The sequence below is a fragment of the Carcharhinus amblyrhynchos genome, chromosome 35 (assembly GCF_965287045.1).
Source record: "Carcharhinus amblyrhynchos chromosome 35, sCarAmb.v2.hapA, whole genome shotgun sequence".
Classification (NCBI taxonomy): domain Eukaryota; kingdom Metazoa; phylum Chordata; class Chondrichthyes; order Carcharhiniformes; family Carcharhinidae; genus Carcharhinus; species Carcharhinus amblyrhynchos.
Window position 1 is genome coordinate 2628428 of NC_137358.1, and position 27568 is coordinate 2655995.

The 27568-nt window shown below is 49.1% G+C and overlaps 1 protein-coding gene across 1 annotated transcript in view; it reads right to left on the reverse strand.

The window, feature by feature from the left end:
* Window positions 1–27568, reverse strand: part of LOC145361508 (voltage-dependent T-type calcium channel subunit alpha-1I-like) — a 165465-nt gene that overhangs the window by 38195 nt on the left and 99702 nt on the right. Inside the window, exons 17-23 of the mRNA XM_080217320.1 lie at window positions 26607–26730; window positions 25399–25467; window positions 23188–23372; window positions 21075–21201; window positions 5632–5757; window positions 3574–3663; window positions 93–285 (exon numbers count right to left, since the gene is read on the reverse strand). Of these exons, the coding sequence (XP_080073446.1) occupies window positions 93–285; window positions 3574–3663; window positions 5632–5757; window positions 21075–21201; window positions 23188–23372; window positions 25399–25467; window positions 26607–26730 (914 nt within the window). The remainder of the gene's footprint in view (window positions 1–92; window positions 286–3573; window positions 3664–5631; window positions 5758–21074; window positions 21202–23187; window positions 23373–25398; window positions 25468–26606; window positions 26731–27568) is intronic.

The window sequence follows — 27568 nt, forward strand, 5'->3', positions numbered from 1 at the left end:
GGTGGGAGGCGCTTTGGCAAAGTGGCCAGATCTTTCAAAGGGCTTGCACAGCCACAATGGGCTGAAGGGCTGTCCTGAGGAAGGTTCCTTACTCCTGCGCTTCTTCTCCAGCCTCTGCAGACGCTTCTCCTCTCTCCGGCGTGCCTCCTCCGCTTCCTGGTGCTGGCGGCACTTGTGGAAGTTCTCCACCACCACCCCGACGAACATGTTGAGGACGAAGAAGCTGACGATGAGGAGGAAGGAGATGAAGTAGAGCAGCATCCAGGGGTTGTGATTGATGATGGGCTGCAGGAGAAAGAGAAGCGATGTCTTACTGCCCTCGAGCTCACGTCAGGATCTAACCATCACATGGGCCATAAACCAAGGTTCAATCGACCAAACGGTATTACACATAATCATCCACGTTTGGACAGAGTGCGCTTCGGGCCAATTAATTTACAGAAAGATGCATCATTTTACAGCCCAGAAACACACCATTAAAAATCGCTTTGTGTTTCTGCCCCACTTGAGCCTCTTCCCGTCCCTGCACCATCGCATCCTGTCAGCAGATCCTTCCCATCCCTGCACCATCACGTCCTGTCAGCAGATCCTTCCCATCCCTGCACCATCGCGTCCTGTCAGCAGATCATTCCCGTCCCTGCACCATCGCGTCCTGTCAGCAGATCCCTTCCCATCCCTGCACCATCGCGTCCTGTCAGCAGATCCCTTCCCATCCCTGCACCATCGCGTCCTGTCAGCAGATCCTTCCCATCCCTGCACCATCGCGTCCTGTCAGCAGATCCTTCCCATCCCTGCACCATCGCGTCCTGTCAGCAGATCCTTCCCATCCCTGCACCATCGCGTCCTGTCAGCAGATCCTTCCCATCCCTGCACCATCGCGTCCTGTCAGTAGATTCTTCCCATCCCTGCACCATCGCGTCCTGTCAGCAGATCCTTCCCATCCCTGCACATCGTGTCCTGTCAGCAGATCCTTCCCATCCCTGCACCATCGCGTCCTGTCGGCAGATCCTTCTGCTTCCTTTCTCCCTCATGTGTTTATCCAGTTGATCTTTCTCTGCACCCTAGCTATGACCGCAACGCTACATTCTGCACCGTCTCCTTTCCCTCATAATTAAGGACCCCCCTCACCCCGGACATTCTCTCTTCCACCTTCTTCCTTCAGGAAAATGATACAAAAGTCTGAGGTCACGTACCAACCGACTCAAGAACAGCTTCTTCCCTGCTGCTGTCAGACTTTTGAATGGACCTACCTCGCATCAAGTTGATCTTTCTCTACACCCTCGCTGTGACTGTAACACTACATTCTGCACTCTCTCCTTTCCCTCATAATTAAGGACCCCACATACCCCGGACATTCTCTCTTCCACCTTCTTCCATCGGGGAAAAGATACAAAAGTCTGAGATCATGTATCAACGACTCTAGAACAGTTTCTTCCCTGCTGCCGTCAGACTTTTAAATGGACATATCAGATGTTAAGCTAATCTTCCTCTACGTCCTAGCTACGACTGTAACATTACATTCTGCACTCTCTCCTTTCCCTCATAATCAAGGACCCCCCACCCACCCCGGACATTCTCCCTTCCACCTCCTTCCTTCAGGAAAAAGATACAAAACCTTGAAGTCACGTACCAACTGACTCAAGAACAGCTTCTTCCCTGCTGCTGTCAGACTTTTGAATGCTCGCATCAAGTTGATCTTTCTCTACACCCTAGCTGTGACTGTAACACTACATTCTGCACTCTCTCCTTTCCTTCTCTATGAATGGTATGCCTTGTCTGTATAGTGCGCAAGAAACAATACTTTTCACTGTATCCCAGTACACGTGACAATAATAAATCAGATCAGATCAGCTCCCCCCCACCCCGATGTTAAATATATTGATACAATTCATTTTGTCATTTCAACCACCTGACCCATTCTCACCAGGCTCTGGGTAAAGATTCTCCTGAATTCTCTGATTGGATTTATTAGTAACCACAATTATTTCACGCCCTTAGTCCTGGCTAAGTAGTAGAGTCCTTACAGTGCAGAAGGAGCCATTCAGTTCATTCAGCTCATGTGTGTTTGTAGTATGTGTGAATGGGTGTGTCTGTGCATGGTTGTATGAGCATGTGTTCATGTGTGTGCGTGCACAGGTGTGTTTATGTGTACGTGTATATCTGCATGGGTATGGGTTTGTGTCTGCATGTTTGTGTGTGCACGGGTGTGTTTGTGTGAATGTGTATGTGAGTGTATTTGTACGTATGTATAAGTGTGTGCAAGTGTGTGTGTGTGTGTGTGTGTGTGTGTGTATGTGAGAGTGTGTATGTGGGTGTGAGTGAGAATATGTGTGTGAGAGTGTGGGTGTGTGGGTGTGTGAGTGTGGGTGGGTGTGAGTGAGAGTATGAGAGTGTGTGTGGGTGTGAGTACGTGAGTGTGTGTGGGTGTGTGTGTGGGTGTGACAGTGTGATTGTGTGTGAGAGAGTGTGAGAGTGTGTGTGTGTGAGTGTGTGAGTGTTTGAGTTTGAGTGTGTGTGAGTGAGTGTGAGAATGAGAGTGTGAGTGTGTGTGAGTGTGAGAATGAGAGTGTGAGTGTGTGTGTGTGTGTGAGTGAGTGAATGTGAGTGAGTGAGTGTGTGTGAGATTGTGAGAGTTTGAGTGTGTGTGTGTTGTGTGTTGTGTGTGTGAGTGTGAGAGTATGAGTGAGTGTATTTGTAGACTGCATCATTTCTTGGCTGAATTTCAGTTTGTTCATCCCTTTCAACCATAAAAGTCAGTTAAACCTTTCAGCCCATTTGCAAGATCCATTTCGCTAGTTAATTAGTTTTATAACCTTATGTGTTATCCATCTGTTATAAGGCTTCTTTCGTTTTAATGAAGGACCCACAATGCCATTGAAATATAGCCATGTAAATCTCCAGTCCGTCTAGCTGACAGGACTGCCAGACACACACGTTAACCCAGTTAAGAAGCCTATTTAATCACACTGTCCAAAATATCTTCTCATGTAATCTACATTTTGCAGTTTGTTAACAGCACTCTGCGGATTAACAAACTACGTTTCCTATCAGCCCTTTAACACACGGAAATGTCACCCCCAGTCTTTCACAGCACCAATCCAACACCCAGCCACTTTGGGAGATGTTAATGGCTGCCCAAAGACTTGGTCCAAGATGGAGATTTTAAGGAGTATTGTAGAGAAGTAGTTCGGCAAGGGTTCACCAGGCTGGGATCCAGCAGGCCTGAGGAGAGACTAGCTTGGCTGTAGAGAAAGACCAACTTAATATGTGATAGGTCCATTCAGATGTCTGACAGCAGCAGGGAAGAAGCTGTTCTTGAGTCGGTTGGTATGTGACCTCAGACTTTGTATCTTTTTCCCGAAGGTAGAAGGTAGAGTGTCCGGGTTGCGTGGGGTCCTTAATTATGCTGGCTGCTTTTCCCGATTCAGTGGGAAGTGTAGACGGAGTCAATGGATGGGAGGCTGGTTTGCCTAATGGACTGGGCTACATTCACTAAAGCATTTTGGGGTGTCCTGAGGTTGTGAAAGGTGCTAGAGGAATGCAGGTCTTTCTCTGAGAGAACAGGGTCCTTACCTGTTGGTCAATGGAAACAGCATCCAGTCCGTGATACATAATGTTGACCCAGCCGTCCTTGGAAGCCAGCACAAAGAGAGACATCAGGGCCTGCGGTGAAGAGACCAGGAGAAGCATTTGCAAAGTGGAAGTCTGACGGCTGCCATGGTGACGACATCATTAACAACGTCAGAACGCAGGTGGTTGTGGAAAGGTTTGTCAGATTCCTGACTAACTCATTCCTTACACATCGAATAACTTGATCAAATCTAAAAAGGTACAAACTCAACAGAAATCAGTTCTCCAAACAAGGCAAGTAGAGTGAAGGAACCCTCAGTTTGTGCAAAAAACCCAACACAATATTGGGATGATGGATTTTTTGGGGAATATTGTGGGATTCTACAGAGTCTATGGGTGTGATCTTACTGGCCACTCACCTCCTGCTCCCACTGCTATCAAGGATAGAGAATTTGGCAGTCAGCCAGATCTCCATCCACTCTGTGTGTGAGAAAGAGTGTGTATGCGTGTGTGTGTGTGGGTGGTGTGTGTGCGTGTGCGCGCACATGTGTATATATATGCATGTGCGTGTGTGTGCGCATGTGCGCGCATGTACTTGTGCATCCATGATTAATTAAACTTTGCAAGGTTAAGAGAGACAGCATGTCTGTGAGGGCTGATAGACAGAAGAGTAAGTACTCGGTGCATGTATTGACAATGAGAGGCTGTTGGAAGGTTGGATTTGCGAGTAAATAGTTTGGGGTTTAAATTTGCATTAGTAGATCAGTGGGTTCTTGGCTCTTCAACTGTGAAATTTCAAAGAGGAATTTAGAAGTGACAAGAAACCTTTACAACTTACAAAGTGAGTAACTCACCTGATGAAGGAGCAGCACTCCAAAAGCTTGTGCTACCAAATAAACCTGTTGCACTTTAATCTGATATAGTGAGATTTCTTAACTGTGCCCACCCCAGTCCAACGCCGGCATCTCCACATCATGACAACTTACAAAGATTTCTTAAGCAAACTGGGAAAGGTTATTAAATTTTATTGACCCGTAGTGGAGGAAAATTAAAGATTTTTAAATTTTAAAAATTCTGATTTCACGTTGGCCGTGCTAAATTCTCCCTCAGTGTACCTGAACAGGAGTGTGGATACTCGGGGGATTCTCTCTCAGTGTACCCAAACAGGAGTGTGGATACTCGGGGGATTCTCTCTCAGTGTACCCGAACAGGAGTGTGGATACTCGGGGGATTCTCTCTCAGTGTACCCAAACAGGAGTGTGGATACTCGGGGGATTCTCTCTCAGTGTACCCGAACAGGAGTGTGGTCACTTGAGGGATTCTCACAGTAACTTCAGCGTTAATGTTAGCCTAATTACTTTGCCGCAGAAGGCTGTGGAGGCCGGGTCATTGAGTGTCTTTAAGACAGAGATAGATAGGTTCTTGATCGATAAGGGAATCAGGGTTATGGGGAAATGGCAGGAGAATGGGGATAAGAAAAATATCAGCCATGATTGAATGGCGGGGCAGAATCGATGGGCCGAGTGGCCTAATTCCGCTCCTGTGCCTTATGGTCTTAACCCGGTCTGGCCCACGTGGGACTGCAGATGCACAGCAATGTGGGTGACTTTCAAATGCCCTCTGCAATGAAGGGCAGTTTGGGGTGGGTAATAAATGTTGGCCCAACCAGTGACACCCACATCCAGTTAATGAGTAAAAATAGAGGCGGCACTGCCTAAACATGAGGACCAGATATTCCAGGAATGGAAACTCTCAAACACACAAAGGCTGCTAAACAGTTTGGAACTTTCTTCGGCAAATGTCAATGGAAGATTAATCGATCACTAATCTTAAAACACAGATTGCTAGTCTCCTGTGTTAACTAAAGGGATTAAGTGACATGCGGGCGAAGGTGGGGATGTGGGATCCTGTCACACATCAGCTATGATCTCACTGAAGGGTAGGAACAAGCTAAGAGGGGCCAAATGGCCTCTGCTGCTCACTGCGTTACCCACGCGATGAATATTCAGACCACATTCACGCTTTGTTGAGAGAGGCGACCGGTGGGCGAGAACTCCGTACCTGTCCCAGGTTGTCAAAGTTGTACTTGTGATGGATCCACCGGTAGTTGGCCAGCAGGCAGTCCGACCTGTTGGTGACATTGCGGGTGTCGTGACCCTGGCAGTAGTAGAACTTGCCCTTGAATAGCTGAAAGGGTCAAAAAAGCAAAATTAACGGTGTGGTGTTAAGGTCAGGTGGCAAAATCCAGCTTGGGGAAACGGGGCAAAGCGTGGAGGGGGGGAGCTTGGTTGGTTCTCTGCTCGATAAGTAAACCTGAGCCGAAATTTGCTAGGCTAAGTCCTTCTCAGAGCTAGCGTGATGATGTTCCTGGATTGCCAACTGCACCCCAAATGTAAACCCCAAACACTGATCCTTGTAACTAGCTCAGCAGAATGGAGTCCTCTATAAGTAAGAGCAGTGTCCAGCAAACACAATTAGACTTCTGAGTGTTCCCGTCATCAGGTTTAATCACGCCAGGGTTAACCACTGGCCGTTTAGTTCAGTCTGAATTTCTGTTCGATCCCTTGGAAAGAAAAACCTACCAATTGCCAGCTGACTCGAAACCGTGGTTTAAATTTGGCTGCTTTTTCTGTACTTGTCGTGATGCCGTCGGGGTTAACACGGCTGCCCCGCAGCGCCAGGGACCTGGGTTCGATTCCCAGCTCGGGGTCGCTGTCTGTGCGGAGTCTGCACATTCTCCCTGTGTCTGCGTGGGTTTCCTCCAGTTTCCTGCCACAGTCCGTAAGACGTGCTGGTTAGGGTGCATTGGCCGTGCGAAATTCTCCCTCAGTGTAACCCGAACAGGCGCCGGAGTGTGGCAATTAGGGGGATTTCACAGTAACTTCATTGCGGTGTTAATGCAAGTCTTACTTTTGACACTAATAAATAAAAAATAAAATAAACAAACTTTGCAAACCGCGAGGGTAAGTCTTGGGGTCTCTCTCGGATCCACAGCCCCCCTCCTTAGGGTCGGCAACCATCCCAGGATCGATGGGGCACCTTGAAATACTAATCCTGTCCGCTCTGAGACAGATTTAGCAGAGGTGGTGGGGGGCGGATGGGTTGGGGGAGGGGTGGGGGTGGGGGGGGGGGGCTTCGTCCGGACAGCACGAGTAAAGAGGATTCTCTATCTCGCGTCACGTGGGTGCGCAGACACAGCCAATCTGAGAGCAGAAACCCTCCCCATCAGCCTGATCTGCACGGGGTCCGTCAGTCAGAGCAGATAACAAACCCCCATCTCCTCGGGCAGTTGGTAATTAAGGCAATTACTTATTAAATCGTGAAGATCCTGGAAAGAGCATCATGAAACCATTAAAAAGGGTGCAAGATCACATCTTCTGAGGCGTTAATAATAAACAGAAGCGTCCTGAATATTTAAACTCTGCCGCTGGATAATTAGCTCTGTTTAAAATTAAAGTTTGGATTTCATAGAATCCCTACAGTGTAGAAAGAGGCCATTCGGCCCATCAAGGCTGCACCGACCACAATCCCACCCAGGCCCTAACTCCATGCATTTACCCAGCTAATCCTCCCTGACACTAAGGGGCAATTTAGCATGGCCAATCCACCTAAGCTGCACATTTTTGGACACTAAGGGTCAATTTAGCATGGCCAATCCACCCTAACCTGCACATCTTTGGATTGTGGGGACAAACCGGAGCACCCGGAGAAAACCCACGCAGACACGAGGAGAATGTGCAGACTCCACATAGACAGTGACCCAAGCTGGGAATCAAACCTGGGTCCGTGGCGCTGTGAGGTAGCAGCGCTAATCGCTGTGACACTGTGCCGTGCCTGTTGTTGGTGAAGCTTGATCATTTTGTCTAGATACGGAACAAGGTGTACTGAGTCCCCTCTAGTTCTGTACTGCATCAGCAAATGGGCAGTTAAGATTGTCTGAAGCTTTGTCTTAAATAGACTTCCCTCAGCAAGCGTGGCCGGATTTGGAATTTGAAAATCCATTCTCTACATTGTTGGTAAGGCTGGCATTTGAGGAACTTTCATGGCCCATTCCCAGCTGCCCCGGAGAAGGATGGTGGGAAGTCACCTTCTTGAACTGGTGCAGCTCATGTGGTGAAGGTATCCATAACAGCTTGCCTCTGGGAAGGGAGACGCATGTTCCCTGCATCCCAATAGTAAACACAGTAAGAAGTCTCACAACACCAGGTTAAAGTCCAACAGGTTTATTTGGTAGCAAAAGCCACTAGCTTTTGGAGCGCTTACATAAGAACATAAGAAATAGGAGCAGGAGTCGGCCATCTAGCCCTTCGAGCCTGCCCTGCCATTCAATAAGATCATGGCTGATCTGAAGTGGATCAGTTTCACTTTCCCGCCCTCTCCCCATAACCCTTAATTCCCCTGTCTATCAGAAACCTATCTACCCGTGACTTAAATATATTCAGCGAAGCAGTCTCTACCACTTCAACGGGCAGAGAATTCCAGAGATTCACCACCCTTTGAGTGAAGAACTTCCTCCTCAACTCCAATCTAAACTGCACCCCCCCCTTATCTTGAGGCTGTGCCCTCTAGTCCTGCTGTCCTTTCTAAGCGGGAAGAATCTCTTTACCTCTACCTTATCCAGCCCTTTCATTATCTTATACGTCTCTATAAGATCCCCCCTCATCCTTCTAAACTCCAACAAGTACAGACCCCGTCTATTTAGTCTCTCTTCATAGTCCAACTCCCTCAACTCCGGTATCAGCCTACTGAACCTCCTCTGCACTCCCTCCAAGGCCAAAATATCCTTCCGCAAGTGCGGCGACCAAAACTGCACACAGTACTCCAGCTGCGGCCTCACCAGTGCCCCATACAGTTGCAGCAAGACCTCCCTACTTTTATATTCTATCCCCCTCGCTATAAAGGCCAACATTCCATTTGCCTTCTTGATCACCTGCTGCACCTGCAGACTGGGTTTTTGCGACATGTGCACAAGGACCCCCAGGTCCCTCTGCACCATAGCATGCTGCAGCTTTTCACCTTTTAAATAATAATCCCTCCTACTATTATTTCTGCCAAAGTGGATAACCTCACACTTGCTAACATTGTACTCCATCTGCCAGGTCCTCGCCCACTCGCTCAGCCTATCCAGATCCCTCTGCAGACTTTCCACACCCTCCGCACAATTTGCTTTTCCACTCGTCTTCGTGTCATCAGCAAATTTCGTCACCATACACTCAGCCCCCTCCTCCAGATCATCTATAAAAATGGTAAATAGTTGAGGCCCCAGCACCGATCCCTGCGGCACTCCACTAGTCACCAACCGCCGATCAGAATAGCACCCATTGATACCAACTCTCTGCCTCCTATTAGACAACCAATCCTCTATCCACGTTAACACCTTACCCTCAACTCCATGCCCCCTAACCTTCTGTAGCAATCCTTTGTGAGGCACCTTATCAAATGCCTTTTGGAAATCTAAAAACACCACATTCACCGGTTCCCCTCTGTCTTCCACACTAGTCACATCCTCATAGAAATCCAGTAAATTCGTCAAACACGACTTCCCCTTAACGAATCCGTGCTGTGTCTGCTCGATCAAACCATTCTTTTCTAGGTGCCTCGCTATTTCTTCTTTGATGACGGATTCTAGCATTTTTGCAACTACAGACGTTAAACTAACCGGCCTATAATTCCCTGCCTTTTGTCTGCTACCTTTTTTAAACAGCGGCGTAACATTAGCCGTTTTCCAATCTTCCAGCACTTCCCCAGAATCCAGCGAATTTTGATAAATAATTACTAAGGCGTCTACTATCACCTCTGCGATTTCTTTCAGAACCCTGGGATGCATTCCATCCGGTCCTGGGGACTTGTCCACCTTCAGTCCCACTAGTCGATCAAGCACTACCTCTCTAGTGACAGTAATCGCATTCAGGCCCTCAATTCCTACCATCCTTCTATCTTTAATATCCGGCAAACCATTCGCGTCCTCCTCTGTGAAGACTGAGGCAAAAAAACTTACTTAAAGCCTCAGCCATTTCCCCCTTTGTCAGGTGAGTGACCTGACTTACCTGATGAAGGGGCAGTGCTCCGAAAGCTAGTGGTGTTTGCTACCAAATAAACCTGTTGGACTTTAACCTGGTATTGTGAGACTTACTGTGTTTACGCCAGTCCAACGCCGGCATCTCCTCATCACGATTTCCAACAGTAAATGCACTTCAAAAGTAATTTTGTTGGGCGCAAACCACTTTGAGAGTTGTTGAGGTGACGTTAGGAGATCATTATTATAAAGTACAGACTTGAGTTAGAGCGGGAGTATTCAGGCAGATGCTTTTAACATGAAACAAGTCAGTCCATTAGTAACTCTCCAGAGAGACTTCACTCCGTTAGTGCAACACTCCACTGATATTTTACACCTGCTCATCCCAGACTACTTAACTCAAACTTTCCCAAAACTAACGGGACTTTTACAGGAATTCTCAAATCCAGGACTTGTCTGTCAATCCACTGGGTCTTTGAGGTAAATTGGTGACATTATGTTCAAAATGGGGTTGATTTTCTTTCTGGAAAGAAGAATTTTGGGGACACTGGGTGGAAATTTCTGGTCATTCATGCCAGCGGATTCTCCAGCCCCGCTGCAGACAATAGAGATTTGCCCAGCCCCAGGGTTTCCACCCTCGCCTGCGGTGATGGAGGGGCGTGAGTGGCTGGAAAAGCAGTGTTTCAGGGTCATTTATTCAGCATCATTTAAAATTAACATGACTGAGAGTGGAAAAGAGTGATTTACTGGAGGGTGAGACAGCGAGAGGCAGTGCGAGAGACGGAGCGAGAGAGAGAGAGAGCGAGAGAGAGAGTGCGAAAGAGAGAGAGCGCGAGGGGGAGAACGAGAGAGAAGGGGGGCGGGGGTGGGGGGCAGGGCAGCAGGGCGAGGGGGTGTCCACTGCCACTCTGTGTGTGATCAGTGGAGGGGGGGGGGGGCGAAGGAGGCAGGAGGCTGCAATCGGTCTGGGTGGTGGGAGGATGGGGGGGTGATCAGGGGGTTAGTAATGTTGTGGGGGGGTATCTGTGGGGGCCAGGGGGAGGCATTATCCGGCCCGGGAGCGATATGGCAGGGGAGCGACATACTACTTTTTGTTTACCGCGCGTGCGCAGTTGGAGGCTCCGACTGGAGCTGCAGGATTTCGGGCGTGTTAAGCCCCACCCATGGGCTTGTGCAACGCGATGTGGAATTGGTGATATTTTATCAGGCAGAATGCGGGCGTCTAAGAGTCGGGTCTAAAACACTCCCAGTTTCAAGTCTGCCCAGCATTTAGAATCAAAATGGTAAAATAGGGCCCATAGTCTCCAACTATCATAAACAACTGGCAGCTGTGAAAAACTTTGTTTCGCAGCGTTTCTGCCAACATTGTATTTTGAAAGAATGCAGTCAATTTCATCCCAGAATTCCCAGCTGAGTCTAAAACACGGTCAAGTTAGCTTTAAATCTTGGCATGATTAGTTACACGGGGCGGGGGGCAGAAATACGTGAAAGTTAAGTGTTTTAACTGAAGCAAAGCAGAGGAAGGATCCCTCAGGGAGGATCCCAAGTGTTTGAGAGTGAAGTTTGGGAAACCCCCATGTGGAAATCGGAATTCCAGAGAGACCAACTGGCTCATGGTTTAACAAGCTTCTGGAGGGATGGGATTAAAAGTTCCGTTGACATTGTACTGGGTCTGTCATTGCTTTCAGAGTGTGGTGTATCTGACCACAGTTGGCCTGTTGTTTTACAGGGACTGTGTCCTTACTGAGAATATTAGAGTATAAGATAGATTTTGTAGCTGGTGTTATCTTTGCGAACCTGTATATATCTGTCAAGGTGCGAAAGCAGTGTCTTACAGTTAATATTTTCTTGTTTAATTAATGTTTTAGTCTTCTGGCAACGTATGACCCTGTTTATCCACATCTCGCAAAAAAAAGTTACAATTCTATCGAGCTGTAGTTCCGGTCTGGGACTGAATATTCCAGTTCTGAATGTTCAATGGGATCATAACAGTACGTATATCACTTCTGGCAAGCGTGAATATCATGAAACCAAAAGAGAAAATGCTGAAAAATCTTAGCCAGGTCTGGCAGCGCCTATAAGGAGAGAAAAGAGCTGACATTTCGAGTCCAGATGACCCTTTGTCAAAGCTAAAAGGCATAGAAAGTGGGAGATATTTATACTGCAGGGGGAGGGAATGAAAGATGAGTCATAGCCACAGAAACCAGGGGAAAGGCTACTAATGGCAACCCGTGGAGTGTTTAGAAGGTGCGAATGGCACAGAAGCTGGAATCAGAGGGTGAAGAAGTGGGGGGAGGGGGGAGATGGGTGGGAGAGAGGTAAAATTGAGAAAAAGGGGAAAAGGAGAAGGAAACGGGGGATGAAGTAGTGGGGGGAAGAGTGGGGGGGGGGGTTGAATGGCATGAGTTTGACTGGTTATCTTAAATTGGTTGTTAGTGTAGCTATCAGCGCACTCAGGGTTGATCAATAAGTGCTGCCCAATCACGTCTATTTAGTGGATGTTTTATTTGGGGTTTTACAAATGTGGGTGGGTTGAAAGCGGGGGGGGGGATGTTTGATTTGATTGGGCAATCGCTGGGGTGTGCAGCCTCTGGACTTGGCATGGAACGGGCGCTGGAACTCACGCACCGCGTTACTTAGCTGCGTGTTGGAGGAACATTGGTTAGCTGTGTGTGTTGGGGGAACGTTGCATTGGGGACTGACATTGTCCTCCTGTGATGGAAAAATATCACTCGATTGGCCTCTGCATTGTAACAGCGTGAAAGGACTTGCTTAACGCATTAGCTTTTCAGAGTAATCCGGTGCTATAACTTCACCGTTAATCACTTTAATCTGGCTTCATTGTAAATGTGGAAATCAAAATGAAATACGGGTCGTAAACTGATGTAATCTACAGTCAGCAACAGGCGTACTATTTATTTCTCTCATTTTCTCCTTCAGGAACCCTCGCTGTGTTTGCCTTAAAACAGAGAGTGAATTTCGCAAACACTGACACTCCTTGGCTGCCAAGTGCTTTGAGACGTCCCGTGGACATGAGAAGGCACTGCATAAACGCTCGCTCTTCTCCCCCGTAACATACAGTCACTTAGTGCACAGTGGGTCTACCAGAGCACCCACTCAAAACGTCTCCTTCTGCTCCCTTAGACAAGTTTGCAATCTTTGACCTGTGTTCTCTTTGGGTTTAAAACAAGGTGGGACTTTGATATTTTCAAAGGTGTTCACCTATCTGGGTCCATAATGTCTCAACGAACAACGCAGCGCAGTAACAGGCCCTTCGGCCCACCGAGCCTGCGCCGATACGCGGTTTCTATCCCTCCGTTCGCCTGTGGTCTATCAACATAACGGGGCAGCTTGGCTACACGATGGTTAGCACTGCTGCCTCACAGCGCCAAGGACCCGGGTTCGACTCCCGGCTTGGGTCACTGTCTGTGCACGTTCTCCCTGTGTCTGCGTGGGTTTCCGCCGGGTGCTCCCACAGCTTCTGCTTTGCTTGTAGCATTTCCCCAGAGATTTCCAAAGCAGACAACTGGGGGCTGCTGAAGGGCAGGGCAGTGAGGTTTAACGGCTCACTCAGGTGTATTCCATCCCTCACTCCAGGATTTTTAATTGCTAACCCCTTGGTTTTGATATAGACATCAGGGAAGGCAGAAGATTAGAACAGGGACAGCACAGTGGTTAGCACTGCTGCCTCACAGCACCAAGAACCCAGGTTCAATTCTGGCCTCGGGTCACTGTCTGTGCAGAGTTTGCATGTTCTCCCCGTGTCTGCGTGGGTTTCCTCTGGGTGCTCCGGTTTCCTCCTTAAGATGTGTAGGTTAGGTGGACTGGCCGTACTAATTTGCCCCTTAGGGTCCAAAGATGTGCAGGTTGGGCAAATTGGCCATGCTAAATTGCCCCTTAGGGTCAAGGGGACTAGTAGGCTAAATACATGGGGTTACAGGGATAGGGCCGGGACAGAATTGTTGTCGGTGCAGACTTGATGGGCCGAATGGCCTCTTTCTGCACTGCAGTGATTCTATGATCTGTGGCGATGCTGAAGGAATGAAGTTATTTATTCGTTTAGCTGTTTTCTGAATTTCTGGCCAAAAATATCAGATCCGTTCTGCTCCTGCCTGCTGCAGTGGAAATACATTAGAAATATGCTTCAGTTTTCCTCTATTCACAGCAGCAGGTACCCTGTTCAATGCTTTGACTCGCTCTGTCTCTCCTGACTGCGTGTGGTCTGGCACAGTGCTTTCTGCCACTGCCTTGTCCCTCTCTCTCTCTCACTGGTTGACTTCACAGCTAGCCCCTGGTTATTGGGTCTGCCAATCAAACCCATGACTTTAAGATCCCAGTGTGTCAGTCACACTCGGACTGAACCGAGTCAGTGGCTGCCCTCTGGCGAAAGCTGTGCTGGTGTGTGTCGATGAGTGTGCAGCTGGAGGAAAGGACCGCTTGCCTGCACAGCTATCGGGAGAGTGCTGTTTCAGGAGGATAGAGACCAGGACTGGCATCTAACAGTTGTCTGCACATTTAACCATCCGGTGTGTGTGTGTGTGTGTGTGTGTGTGTGTGTGTGTGTGTGTGTGTGTGTGTGTGTGTGTGTGTGTGTGTGTGTGTGTCACAAGAGCTGCATATTAATGCCTTTCGCCCTGCCAGCCGGCAGTCTATACCCTCCGCCGTAACCACGAATCTGACAGAAGTGTTTGTTATCCGGCCAGATGGCGAGAAGACCCCCACGCAAGAGAAAGGGATGAAATGATAAAGTGTGGAGGGGGGAGAGAGGGTGACACAGTGGGTTAGCACTGCTGCTTCACAGCTCCAGGGTCCTGGGTTCGATTCCTGGCTCGGCTCACTGTCTGTGTGGAGTCTGCACATTCTCCCCGTGTCTGCGTGGGTTTCCTCCGGGTGCTCCGGTTTCCTCCCACACTCCGAAGATGTGTGGGTTAGTTTGATTGGCCGTGCGAAGAAATTGCCCCTTAGTGTCCAGGGATGTGTAGGTTAGAGGGATTAGTGGGTATAATATGCAGGGATATGGGGGGTAGGGCCTGGGTGGGATTGTGTTCAGTGCAGACTCGATGGGCCGAAGGGTCTCTTTCTGCTCTGTAGGGTTTCTATGATTCTAATTCCTTGTTGGTTTAGTTACTGGCACCTTCTCAAATCCAAGTACACCACTGCCGTGTACCCTTTGTACACTGATTCCTTCCGAGAATTCAACTAAATTTGTCAAGCGTGAACTGCCCTGTGCAAATCCATGCTGACTGCCCCCTGATTAGCCCGCTTCTTGTTAAACACACATTGTCACTGGTGATTCTCTCCCCAGCAACCCTACTGCTGACAGTGAGAGACTGGCTGATCTACAGGTACCCGCCTTCTTCCCTCCTGGTGTTTCAGTGAGATAGTCAACATCCGGACAGGCGATGGCCCAGTGATACTATCGCTAGACTATTAATCCAGAAACTCAGCGAATGTTCTGGGGGACCCGGGTTTGAATCCCGCAGATGGTGGAATTTGAATTCAATAAAAAATATCTGGAATTAAGAATCTACCGATGACCCCAAAACCATTGTCGGAAAAACCCATCTGGTTCCCTTTAGGGAAGGAAATCTGCCGTCCTTACCCGGTCTGGCCTACATGTGACTCCAGAGCCACAGCAATGTGGTTGACTCTCAACTGCCCTCCAAGGGGCAAGTAGGGATGGGTGATAAATACTGGCCCAGCCAGCGACACCCATGTCCCACAAATGAATAAAAAGAAACCTCCAGTCAAAATAATTTCCAAAATTAAAGGTTGGCTTCTTCACGAACCTCTTTCAGCATTCTGGAGGGTTGCACTCTCTCTCTTTCACTCTCTCGCCTTTGAGTTGGAAGGTTTTGGGTGTAAGGCCTGAGCATGGATTCCCGGCTGGAACAGGCTGTGCAGCACTGCGGGAATACCGCACTATCGGAGGCACCGTCTCTCAAACAAAGAGGGGCCCCACCTTGTCCAACCCACTGCAGGATCCCTCGGCCGCTGTTTACAGAGATGTCGAGGAATGGTTCCCCTATACCCTGCTGATGTCCTGACCACGCTCAAGGGTCAGTTACGAGGGGACACAAATTAAAGGTGAGGGGTGGGAGGTTTGGGGGGGGGGGGGATGTGAGGGGGCGTGGTTTTTTACCCAGAGGGTGGTGAGGGTCTGGAATGCGCTGCCTGGGAGGGTGGGGGAGGTGGGATGCCTCACATCCTATAAAAAGTTCCTGGATGAGCACTTGGCCCATCGTAACGTTCAGGGCTCTGGGTCAAGTGCCGGCAGGTGGGATCAGGTGGGCAGGTCAGGGCCTTTTGTGCGTCAGTGTAGACTCGATGGGCCAAAAGGCCTCTTCTTCACTGTCGTATTCTGTGACTCTACGAACCCACATCACTAAAGCAAATGAGCTGATCATTATAACACATTGCTGTCTGTGGGATCTTGCTGTGCACAAACTGGCTGTTGTGTTTCCAAACCGCAACAGTGACTATACTTCAGAAGCAACTTCAGGCGGCACTTCGAGGGGTGTTGGTGGGGGGGGGGGGGCATTGTGGCGGTTAGAGGAAATACAAATCATCATAGAATCTCTACTGTGCAGAAGCCCATCAAGTCTGCACCAGCTCTTCACCAGGGAATCTTATCCAGAACCTAACCCCATAATCCCACATACTTACCCCACTAATCTCCCTAACCTTCACGTCTTTGGACACTAAGGAGCAATTTAGCATGGCCAATCTATCTAACCTGCACATCTTTAGACACTAAGGGGAATTTAGCATGGCCAATCCACCTAACCTACACATCTCTGGACGATGGGAGAAAGCCAGAGTGCACGGATGAAACCCATGCAGACACGGGGAGAATGTGCTAACTCCACACCGACAGTGACCCGAGGCCAGATTTATTCATCATTCTTTATTTTCCCTTAAAGTTTGGGATATGGGGAAGAGGTGGGGAGCTGGATTTGAGACCAGGGAGAGATTAGCTGTGATCTGATTGAACGGTGGAGCAGGCTCAAAGGGCTGGATTTCCCGACTTCTGCTCCCAATCCCTCTGTTCCTGTGAAATGCCTTGAAACGTTATTAAGTGAGAGGTGCTGTTTAAACTCAGTGTTGTTGTTGCAGAGTCTTTTCTTCTTCCCTTTCAACATTGGATATTTATTCTCAAAACCGCAAGGTATCCGAGTCACGTTAACCACACCGCAGGGAACGCTGCGCTTTCAGAGAATTTACATTTTTGTGTCTGTGGGCCGACTTGTACAGAATCGAGGCAGAAGCACGGAGGAGACAGATGTTCAGCAGCTGTGCTGCGGAGCCAAGACACGTGTGTGTGAGTGTGTGTCTGTGTCTGTGTGTGTGTGTCTGTGTGTGTGTGTCTGTGTGTGTGTGTGTGTGTGTCTGTGTGTGTCTGTGTGTGTGTGTGTGTGTGTCTGTGTGTGTGTGTGTGTGTGTGTGTGTGTGTGTCTGTGTGTGTGTGTGTGTGTGTGTGTGTGTGTGTGTCTGTGTCTGTGTGTGTGTGTCTGTGTGTGTGTGTGTGTCTGTGTCTGTGTGTTTGTGTGTGTCTGTGTGTGTGTGTGTCTGTGTGTCTGTAATGTTGACATGGATAATAACTCCAGGCAATATTGATGAGGTCAAATGGAACAGAACTTGTTCAGCAAATTGCCCTGTCTTCAAACGGATGCACGAGGTGAAGTTAAACTCAATGTTCCGGGGGGGGGGGTGGGGGAGAGGAGGAGGAGGAGGAGGAGGAGGAGTGGGGGAGGGGGGAGGAGTGGGGTGGGCTTAATGATCTAAAAAGTGATGCCTTAAGGGAATTGTCAAAAGTGGTAAACGTGATAGTGTGTGGGCGAAGGATTGACGACAAAGAACTCTTGCTATCTTGCGGCACAGTGGGTTAGCACTGCTGCCTCACAGCTCCAGGGACCCGGGTTCGATTCTGGCCTCAGGTCTGTGTGGAGTTTGCACTTCATCCCTCTGTCTGCGTGGATTTCTTCCGGGGGCTCCGGATTCCTCCCACACTCCAATGAGGTGCAGGTGAGGTGGATTGGCCATGCTAAATTGTCCCTTTGCGTTCCATGATGTGTAGGCTAGGTAGGGAGGCTACTTCCCTGGTTCAATCTACCAATCAGCCCACTGGCCCAATTGATCAAGATCCCGTTGCCATCGGAGATAACTCTCTTCACTGCCCACTACACCACCAATCTTGGTGTCATCTGCAAACTTATTAACCATGCCTCCTATATTCTCATCCAAATCATTAATATAAATGACAAATAACAGTGAACCCAGCACTGATCCCTGAGGCACAGCGCTGGTCACAGGTCTCCAGTTTGAAAAACTATCCTCTACAAACACCCTCTGTCTTCTGTCATCAAGCCAATTTTTTACCCAAAATTGGCTTGATGACAAATGACTAGTGTCCTAAGATGTGCAGGTTAGGTGGATTGGCCGTGCTAAATTGCCCCTTAGTGTCAGGGGGATTAGGAGGGTGAATACATAGGATTGTTGTCAGTGCAGGTTCGATGGACCGAATGCCCTCCTTCTGCACTGTAGGGATTCTGTGATATTTGCTGTTATTTGAGGAGAATGTGAGATGCAGGTATTCAAAACCAGCTGAGTCACTAATCAACTATAATTATTGTTCATATTGGAACAGGTCTGAGAGACTCCTGTTAAGTGTCTATTAATCCTTTGTCTAACTGGATTCACACGGACTTTGACAATAAATTAATATGCCGTACTGACATCCTGTCAGTACATTAGAAGCTAAACCCAAGAGTTACATCGGCAGGAGATATACTAATGCCTTTCCTTCAATGTAGAAGGATATGGTGACTCTGCAGTGTGAGAGCGCATGTGTGAGAATATGCGCATGTGTGCGTGTCCGAGTGCGAACGAGTGCGAACGTGCGTGCGTGTCCGAGTGCGAACGTGCGTGCGTGTCCGAGTGCGAACGTGCGTGCGTGTCCGAGTGCGAACGTGCGTGTGTATGCGTGTCCGAGTGCGAACGTGCGTGCGTATGCGTGTCCGAGTGCGAACGTGCGTGCGTATGCGTGTCCGAGTGCGAACGTGCGTGCGTGTCCGAGTGCGAACGTGCGTGCGTGTCCGAGTGCGAACGTGCGTGTGTATGCGTGTCCGAGTGCGAACGTGCGTGCGTATGCGTGTCCGAGTGCGAACGTGCGTGCGTGTCCGAGTGCGAACGTGCGTGCGTGTCCGAGTGCGAACGTGCGTGCGTGTCCGAGTGCGAACGTGCGTGCGTGTCCGAGTGCGAACGTGCGTGCGTGTCCGAGTGCGAACGTGCGCGCGTGTGCGAGTGCGAACGTGCGTGCGTGTCCGAGTGCGAACGTGCGTGCCCGAGTGCGAACGTGTGCGTGTGTGCGCGTGCGTGCATGTGCGAGTGTGAGCGTGTGCGAGTGTGAGCGCGTGTGCGAGTGTGAGCGCGTGTGCGAGTGTGAGCGCGTGTGCGAGCCTGTGTGCACGAGTGCGAGCGTGTGTGAGTGTGTGTGTGCACATGTGAGTGCAAGTGCATGTGCGAGTGCGTGTGTGCGCGAATGCGTGTGTGAGTGCGTGTGCGAGTGCTGCTGCAAGTGTGTGTGCGAGTGCGAGTGTGTGTGTGCGAGTGCAAGTGCGCGTGTGCGAGAGCGAGTGCGTGTGCGAGAGTGAGTGCGTGTGTGCGAGAGCGAGTACGAGTGCTGTGTTGTGCTGAAATACTCGAAAGCAAATCCACTGTTAAAATTGGGGGAAGATCGAATGCCAGTTTGAGCATTCCTCGGCAGATTCCATCGGAAACTCATTCATCACATCTGTGTTGAAGTCCCTGGGATATTGTGACACCGTATTCAATGGTTTGGTAAACTCTGCTGTAACAGAATCATTTTTTTCTCATCTGAATAACTTTTCTCCACAGTTTTACATCAATCAAACCTTTCCCCGAGTACCTCATTGCTGAACTTAGTGAGTGGAAATGGCAATGAAATGACAGGATGCTGATCATATATCTGATCACATGGCCAGTGCAGAGATTCAGTCTCTTCCAAGTGTTAAAGAAAATATCTCTGAGGCTGTAAATACAATTAGTTGTTTCTCCCCACTCATTGATTCCATATAAACACAGATCAATTCCCATTTGTGAGCCTAACCACACAGATATCGAACACATACATCATCACATCGAGGGGATTGCCAATATTCTTAGCAGCCTTCAACATCACCACCCGCTCAGGTGAGATCTCTCCAAGTCCTACCTCTCACGATACCTTCTAACAACTGACTCACTACAGATGTGAGGCTCGTCGGCCTGTAGTTCCCAGGCATTTCCCTGCAGTCTTCTTAAACTAAGGTGCAACATTTGCCACCTTTCAACCTTCAAGCACCTCACCTGTGACCGTCAAATATCTCCGCAATTTCTTCCCTAGCCTCCCACAATATCCTGGGATACACTTCATCAGGCCCTGGGGGTTTACCTATCTTGATGCACCTTAAGACTTCCAGCATCACCCCCTTCTCTGTAATACGTACACTCCTCAAGACGTCACTATTTATTTCTCCAAGTTCCCTAACATCCATGCCTTTCTCAACAGTAAATACTGAGGAGAAATATTCATTTAGGATCTCACCCATCTCTTGTGGATATGAACATAAGAACATATGTGACTTGTGACACTAATAAATAAACTTTAACTTTAACTTTTGGATTTCAGGATTATCTTATCAGATCAGTCACTACCTTATTGAATGGTGGAGCAGTTCCAATGGACCGAATGGCCTACTTCTGCTCCGATGTCTTATGGTCTCTGAGGGAAATGTAGCCTTAACATTACAGCTTTACTTTTTGGGAGAGAAATCAGGAAGCACTTTTTTTAAAAGTTTATTTATTAGTGTCACAAGTAAGGCTTACATTAACACTGCAATGAAGTTACTGTGAAAATCCCCTAGTCGCCACATTCCGGCGCCTGTTCGGGTTACACTGAGGGAGAATTTAACGTGGTCAATGCCCCTAACCATCTTTCGGACTGTGGGGGGAAACCCACGTATGGAATATGCAAACTCCACACAGACAGTGACCCAACCCGGGAATCGAACCCGGGTCCCTGGTCCTACGAGAACCTGGAACTCCCTCTCCCAAGCACTGGTGGACAATTGACGCTTGCTGCACTGAGAACATCAGTGGAGTCACAAGGGTTCGAAACATAGCCTCTGGTTCTCTCTCCACAGACACTGCCAGACCAGCTGATTCTTTCCAGCATTTTATTTCAGATTTCCAGCACCCGCGGTAATTTGCTTTTATTTTACCGTGGGGTTTCTTGTTGGGGTGAAGGTATCGGGGGCGGGGGGGGGGTGGGGGGTGTGTGCGGATATGGAACAATGGAGTTGAGGTACAGACCAGCCATGTTCTAACCGAGTGGTGGGACAGGCTCGAGGGGCTGAATGGCCTCTTCCTAACGTTCCTGTGCAAAACTGACGATTCGAAGCTTGGAAAACAAGATCCGACGTCTCACCTGGACTCCAAGGATCCCGAAGATGATGAAGAAAGCGCAGCAAATAAGGACAATGTTCCCGATGGGTTTGAGCGAAGATATGAGAGTTTCCACAACCAGTTTCAATCCAGGCGCCCGACTAATGACCCTAGGATACAAGTAAGAGAGGATTACCGGAACGATCCCTGGGCTTCAGAGGTTTAATTATGAGGAGAGTTTATACAAATTAGACCCGTTTTCTCTAGAGTTCAGAAGGTTGAGGGGTGATTGAGGGAATTAAGGGTTATGGGGTTTTGGGTGGCACAGTAGCACAGTGGTTAGCATCACTGCCTCACAGAGTCAGGGACCCCGGTTCGATTCCCAGCTCGGGTCACTGTCTGTGTGGAGTTTACACATTCTCTGCGTGGGTTTCTCTGCTCCGGTTCCCTCCCACACTGCCAAAGCGGGTTAGGTGGGTCGGCCATGCTGGAGTAACCCTACGGTCAGGGGATTAACAGCATAAATAGGAGGGGTCACGGGAATAGGGCCCGGGTGGGATTGTGGTCGGTGCAGGTTCAATGGGCCGAATGGCCTCCTTCTGCACTGTAGGGGGTCAATGATCTGATCAAAGTCTTCAAGATGCTGAGAGGAAAAGACAGGGTAGATTCAGATAAACTATCCCCACTGGTCGGAGATTCGAAAAACCAGGGCATATCGTCCAAAAATGAGGGTCGGACCATTCAGGAGAGATGTTAGGAAGCATTTCTACATGAATGTATGTTTTGTTTTCTTTGAAAAAGTCGTGACTTGCAGCCCGTTACTTGGAACCAACAGCCATCCTCTGAGTCCCTCACTTACAGTTCACTAAAGGAAACACGAGTTCAGCTCCTTCATAAACCACCTTCATTTCTCTGATCCAATTCCATGTACAATTCTCCACCAGCAACTCAGTGCCCCCCGTAACCCCCTTTATATATCAGCAGCTTCCATTAGATTATTGGCATCCCATTAGGACTTAATTGGAAGGTCTGTTAACCCATTCCTGACGTTCTAATTATACCGGGAGGGAGAGGTTTGGAATCCTCTTCCACAAAGGCAGCTGAAGCTTAATCAGTCGCTTTCTTTCAATCTGAGACGGATACATTTTTTTGTTGAGCAAAGGTATGAAGGGATAGGGGCCAAAGTGTGGACTTAGATCAGTCATGATCTCAATGAATGGCAGAACAGGCTCGATGGGCCGAATGGCCTACTTCCTATCCTTGAGGCTCCCTCATTGAATGTTTCTAAGGCGAGGATAGATACATTATTGAACAGTAAAGGAATTAAGGGTCATGGTGAGCGGGCGGGTAAGTGGAGCTGAGTCCACGAAGAGGTCAGCCATGATCTTATTGAATGGTGAGACAGGCTTGGGGGGCCGAATGGTCTACTCCTGCTCCTAGTTCTTATGTTCTTATAATCCCTTCTTGCCTCCTTTTACCTGCTGGGATTCACAAGGCCCCAAGAATCCAACATCCATGAGTTAAGAATGAAAACCCTTGTACAAGGAAGGGGGTGGGGGGGGGGCGGCGTCAGGCAGCCATCTTATCAGATGTCAATCATCTTGCATCCTCAGAGCAAACTGGTCACTCCGACCCTTTCGACACACCCTCTACCCCCAATTTGTCTCCATTAACACCAGGAGAGAGCAGGTTTGAGGCGTGTTTGAGGTTTCACTTGGGCTTGGTTTCCCTCCTGCTCTCAACCCACCCATCCTGAGGTAAAAATACACCAGGGAGGGGAAGGTTGGGCTTGACTACGGTAACCAGGTCATGTTTCATTGGCCAGTCAACACGTATTGGGAGGGGAAGTCAGGGGTGGGGGTGGGGGTGGAGGGGGTTGGTCATTGGTGTGGTGGGAACTTACAGGAAAGGCCAGCGTCCTTCCAAAGGGTCCAAAGAGGAGGAAGGGATGAAATTGGAAGGGAAAATGAAATGGGGTAGGGTCAGGGTTTCCAGACACTTCTGTTCCTCAGAGTCCTGCTGATGGAACTCAGATCAGGCAGGTTTGAGGAGTAAATTCCAAAGCTAATGCCCTGTGAGCCAGCAGCATCAGAAATCCAACATTCTCTCATTGACGTTACTCCCTCTCTCAGAGATTGGAAGTTCTTCGGTCTTACCTGAGAGGACGCAGTGTCCTGAGAAGTCTGAGCACGCGGAGCACTCCCAGAATCTTCGCCCCGCCCGCTGAGGCCAGTGACACAACGATGTCAATCAGGGAGACAAAGACCAGGAATCCATCCAGAATGTTCCAGCTGCTTCTCAGGTATGCCTCATCGCCGATGTAAAACCCCAGAGAGACTACCTGACAAGGGTAAGAGTCACATGGTTCAGAGAATACCTGGGGACCCTGTGGCTTACATTAACACTGCAATGAAGTTACTGTGAAAATCCCCCAGTCGCCACACTCCGGCGCCTGTTCGGGTACACTGAGGGAGAAATTAGTGTGGCCAATGCACCCTAACCAGCACGTCTTTCCATCTGTGGGAGGAAACTGGAGCACCCAGAGGAAACCCACACAGACATGGGGAGAATGTGCAGATTCTGCACAGACAGTGACCCAAGCCGAGAATTGAACCCGGCTCCCTGGCACTATGAGGCAGCAGCGCTAACCACTGTGCCACCGTGCTGCCCACTAAATTGGCCAATTTAGCATGGCCAGCCCACCTAACCCGCATATCTTTGGACACTAAGGGGCAATTTAGCAAGGCCAGCCCACCTAACCCACACACCTTCGGACTGTGGAAGGAAACCCATGCAGACACGGGGAGAATGTGCAGACTCCGCAAAAACAGTGACCCGAGGCCGGGAATCGAACCCGGGTCCCTGGCGCTGTGAGGCAGCAGCGCTAACCACTGTGCCACCGTGCCTCGAGCAGCATTCATGGCATTTCTTGTTAGAAACATGAACGGGAGGGATAGAAATCGTGTGTTAGCACAGGCTTGGTGGGCCGAAGGGCCTGTTCCCGTGCTGTGTTGCTCTCTTTATGCCGTCTCTGGTTAACGCCTGTCTCACACGCTGAAGAAATTTATATGATAAGGTTGATCAGGAAGATGGAATTAAGGGAAGCAGTGACATCTGGCAGCCCTACATCTTCAGCTGACCATTTAATCCAGGTGCCTGCTCTGGTTGTGTGAAAGATGATCCTTTTTGACTGGGTGGCAGATTAGATTTCTAACATCTTGTTTATTGAGTCTAATCACCCTGAAGGAACTGTGGATTTTCCATTTACAGTTTCATCCCATCTGTCTGCTTCCTGCTCAATCATTTCACTGTGCGGAGTCTCCTCCGTCTGTTACTGATTCACACATTGACACTGCGCTCTGGAATACGTTCCCGATATCCTGGGTGCTGGGGATCTCAGCGCACAATCCCCTTCAAAGAGGGATTCTCCCCATTCCTTTCCTCTCGCAGTCGCATCAGCGCTGCGGCTACTGTCCTCCCTCACGGAGAGATCCAGGAGACAGGCGGGGGGTTAGGGGAGGGCCGTGGGGGAGAGCGGAGCGCCAGTCTCCAACAAGCACAGCCCAACCAGGAATCTCTCTCACTCGGACCACCTGTCACATCCGCGCGGGAAGGATTGGCAGGTGAACAGCCTGCTGAATGTGGCCTTCAACTCCCCAGGTGGGGGACTCAAACCCGGAACAGCGGATCGAAGTCAGGGATAGAGCCCCGACAGTGCAGATGGAGGCCATTTGACCCATCGAGTCTGCACCGACTCTCCAACCTAGGCCCCATCCCTGAATCCCTACATATTTACCCCATTAATCCCCTTAAACCTGCACATTTTTGGACACCAAGGGACAATTTAGCATGGCCAATCCACCTAACCTACACAAACTTGGACACTAAGGGGCAACTGAACATGGCCAACCCACCTAACCTATTCATCTCTTGACACCAGGCGGCAATATAGCATGGCCAATCCCCCTACACATCTTTGAATACTAAGGGGCAATTTAGCATGGCCAATCCCCCTACACATCTTTGGACACTAAGGGGCAATTTAGCATGGCCAATCCATCTATCCCGCACATCTTTGGAGTGCGGGAGGAAACAGGTGCACCCAGAGGAAACCCACGCAGACACGGGGGGGATGTGCAGACTCCACACAAACAGTCACCTGAGTCGAAACCAGGTCCCTGGCACTGTGAGGCAGCAGTGCTAACCACTGTGCCACTCTCATGGGATACAGCAAACATCCAAAGTACAGAAAATGAAGTTTGGGGAATAATAAGATGCGATGTGCTGTGCCGTAATGCTGCCACACTGGCACAATGCAGTTTGTGCAAAGGGTGCTTTACCCTCAGTTCCCCTCGGGCATCGCTTACCTTGAGGGTCATCTCTGCCACAAAGATAGCCGTGAAGAAATAGTTGGAGACGCTGAGGAAGATCCTCTCCTGTAAAGACAGAGTCCAACATTAATGAACACAAAGTTTCGCCCGGGTGGATTAGACGTAATTGGTCAAATGGTAAAGGGAAAGAGAGGGGGAAATAATTGGTTTCATTGTCACGACTGGATAAATATAACTTCTCCTCACACTAATCGCTGTCGATCAGGTAAGATGTTAAAATCAACACTCTGGAAGGAAGGTAAAGAAAGAAACTGTTGATATGCGACCAGATAAGCTGCCTTTAGTTGTGTTGACTGAAGGATGGATGTTACACGGGTCACCGGGGAGAACTCCACGCTACAGCTTGAATGATTGCGCTGGGGGTGCTGGCAGGCTGGTCCTCAGTGACAGACAGACAGCATCTCAGACAGACAGCATTCCCTCAATACCGCACTGAAAACCAACCGGACTATTAACCCAGCCCCCTGGAGTGAGGTTCATGTCCTGAGGCATGGTACACTGGGGAGACCGTGCAGACGCTACGACAGCGGATGAATGAACACCACTCGACAATCACCAGGCAGGACTGTTCTCTTCCGGTCGGGGAACACTTCAGTGGTCACGGGCATTCGGCCTCTGATCTTCGGGTAAGCGTTCTCCAAGGCGGCCTTCATGACAACGCAGAACTGTTGAGCAGAGACTGATAGCCAAGTTCCACACACATGAGGACGGCCTCAACTGGGATCTAGGGTTCATGTCACACTATCTGTAACCCCCATGACTTGCCTGGACTTGCAAAATCTCACTAACTGTCCCATCTGGAGACAATACACATCCCTTTAATCTGTGCTTAACCCTCTCTCTATTCACATTGTCTGTACCTTTAAGATTTGATTACCTGTAAAGACTCACATTCCAACCATTATCCTGTAAATTGAGTTTGTGTCTTTATATGGCCCTGTAAAGCATATAGGGTATGTCTGGGCTTACGGGGGTTGGGTGGGGGAGGGGGTCTGTGTAAGATACTCAGTCAGAGAGTTGGTGCGGATGGGCCAAATGGCCTTTTCGGCACTGTCAGGATTCTGGGATCCTATGACATGTTTCAAAAACCCTGTCATTGCTTTGGGTCACACAGACGGGCTCACTCGCAAAGTTGCCTCTTTTTGTTTTGCGGTCAGTGAGGTGAAAGTGCAAAGGTCACCTACCGTGCTGCCCTGGTCAATCTCGGGCCGCTCCAACGCAACAGTGATGCAGTTCAGGAAAATAAACGCCAGAACGATGTAATCGAATAGCTTGTGCGCGATGATCATTTGGCACATCAAGCGGAATCTAATTGGGGAAGAGATAAAATTGGATCAGGAAGCTCAGGGTAGCTGTGAGTAACATAAGAACTAGGAGCAGGAGTCGGCCATTCGGCCCCTCGAGCCTGCTCCACCATTCAATAAGATCATGGCTGATCTTTCCGTGAACTCAGCTCCACTTACCCACCCGCTCACCATAACCCTTAATTCCTTTACTGTTCAAAAATCTATCTATCCTTGCTTTAAAAACATTCAATGAGGCTCAACTGCTTCACTGGGCAGGGAATTCCACAGATTCACAACCCTTTGGGTGAAGAAGTTCCTCCTCAACTCAGTCCTAAATCTGCTCCCCCTTATTTTGAGGCTATGCCCCCTAGTTCTAGTTTCACCCGCCAGTGGAAACAACTTCCCTGCTTCTATCTTATCCATTCCCTTCATAATCTTATATGTTTCTGTAAGATCTCCCCTCATTCTTCTGAACTCCAATGAGTATAGCCCCAGTCTACTCAGTCTCTCCTCATAAGCGAAACCTCTCAACTCCATAATCAACCTAGTGAATCTCCTCTGCACCCCCTCCAGTGCCAGTATATCCTTTCTCAAGTAAGGAGACCAAAACTGTACACAGTACTCCAGGTGTGGCCTCACCAGCACCTTATACAGCTGCAACATAACCTCGCTGTTTTTAAACTCCATCCCTCGAGCAATGAAGGACAAAATTCCATTTGCCTTCTTAATTACCTGCTGCGCCTGCAAACCAACTCCTTGTGATTCATGCACCAGGACACCCAGATCCCTCTGCACAGCCGCATGCTGCAATTTTTTACTATTTAAATAATAGTCCATTTTCCTGTTATTCCTACCAAAAT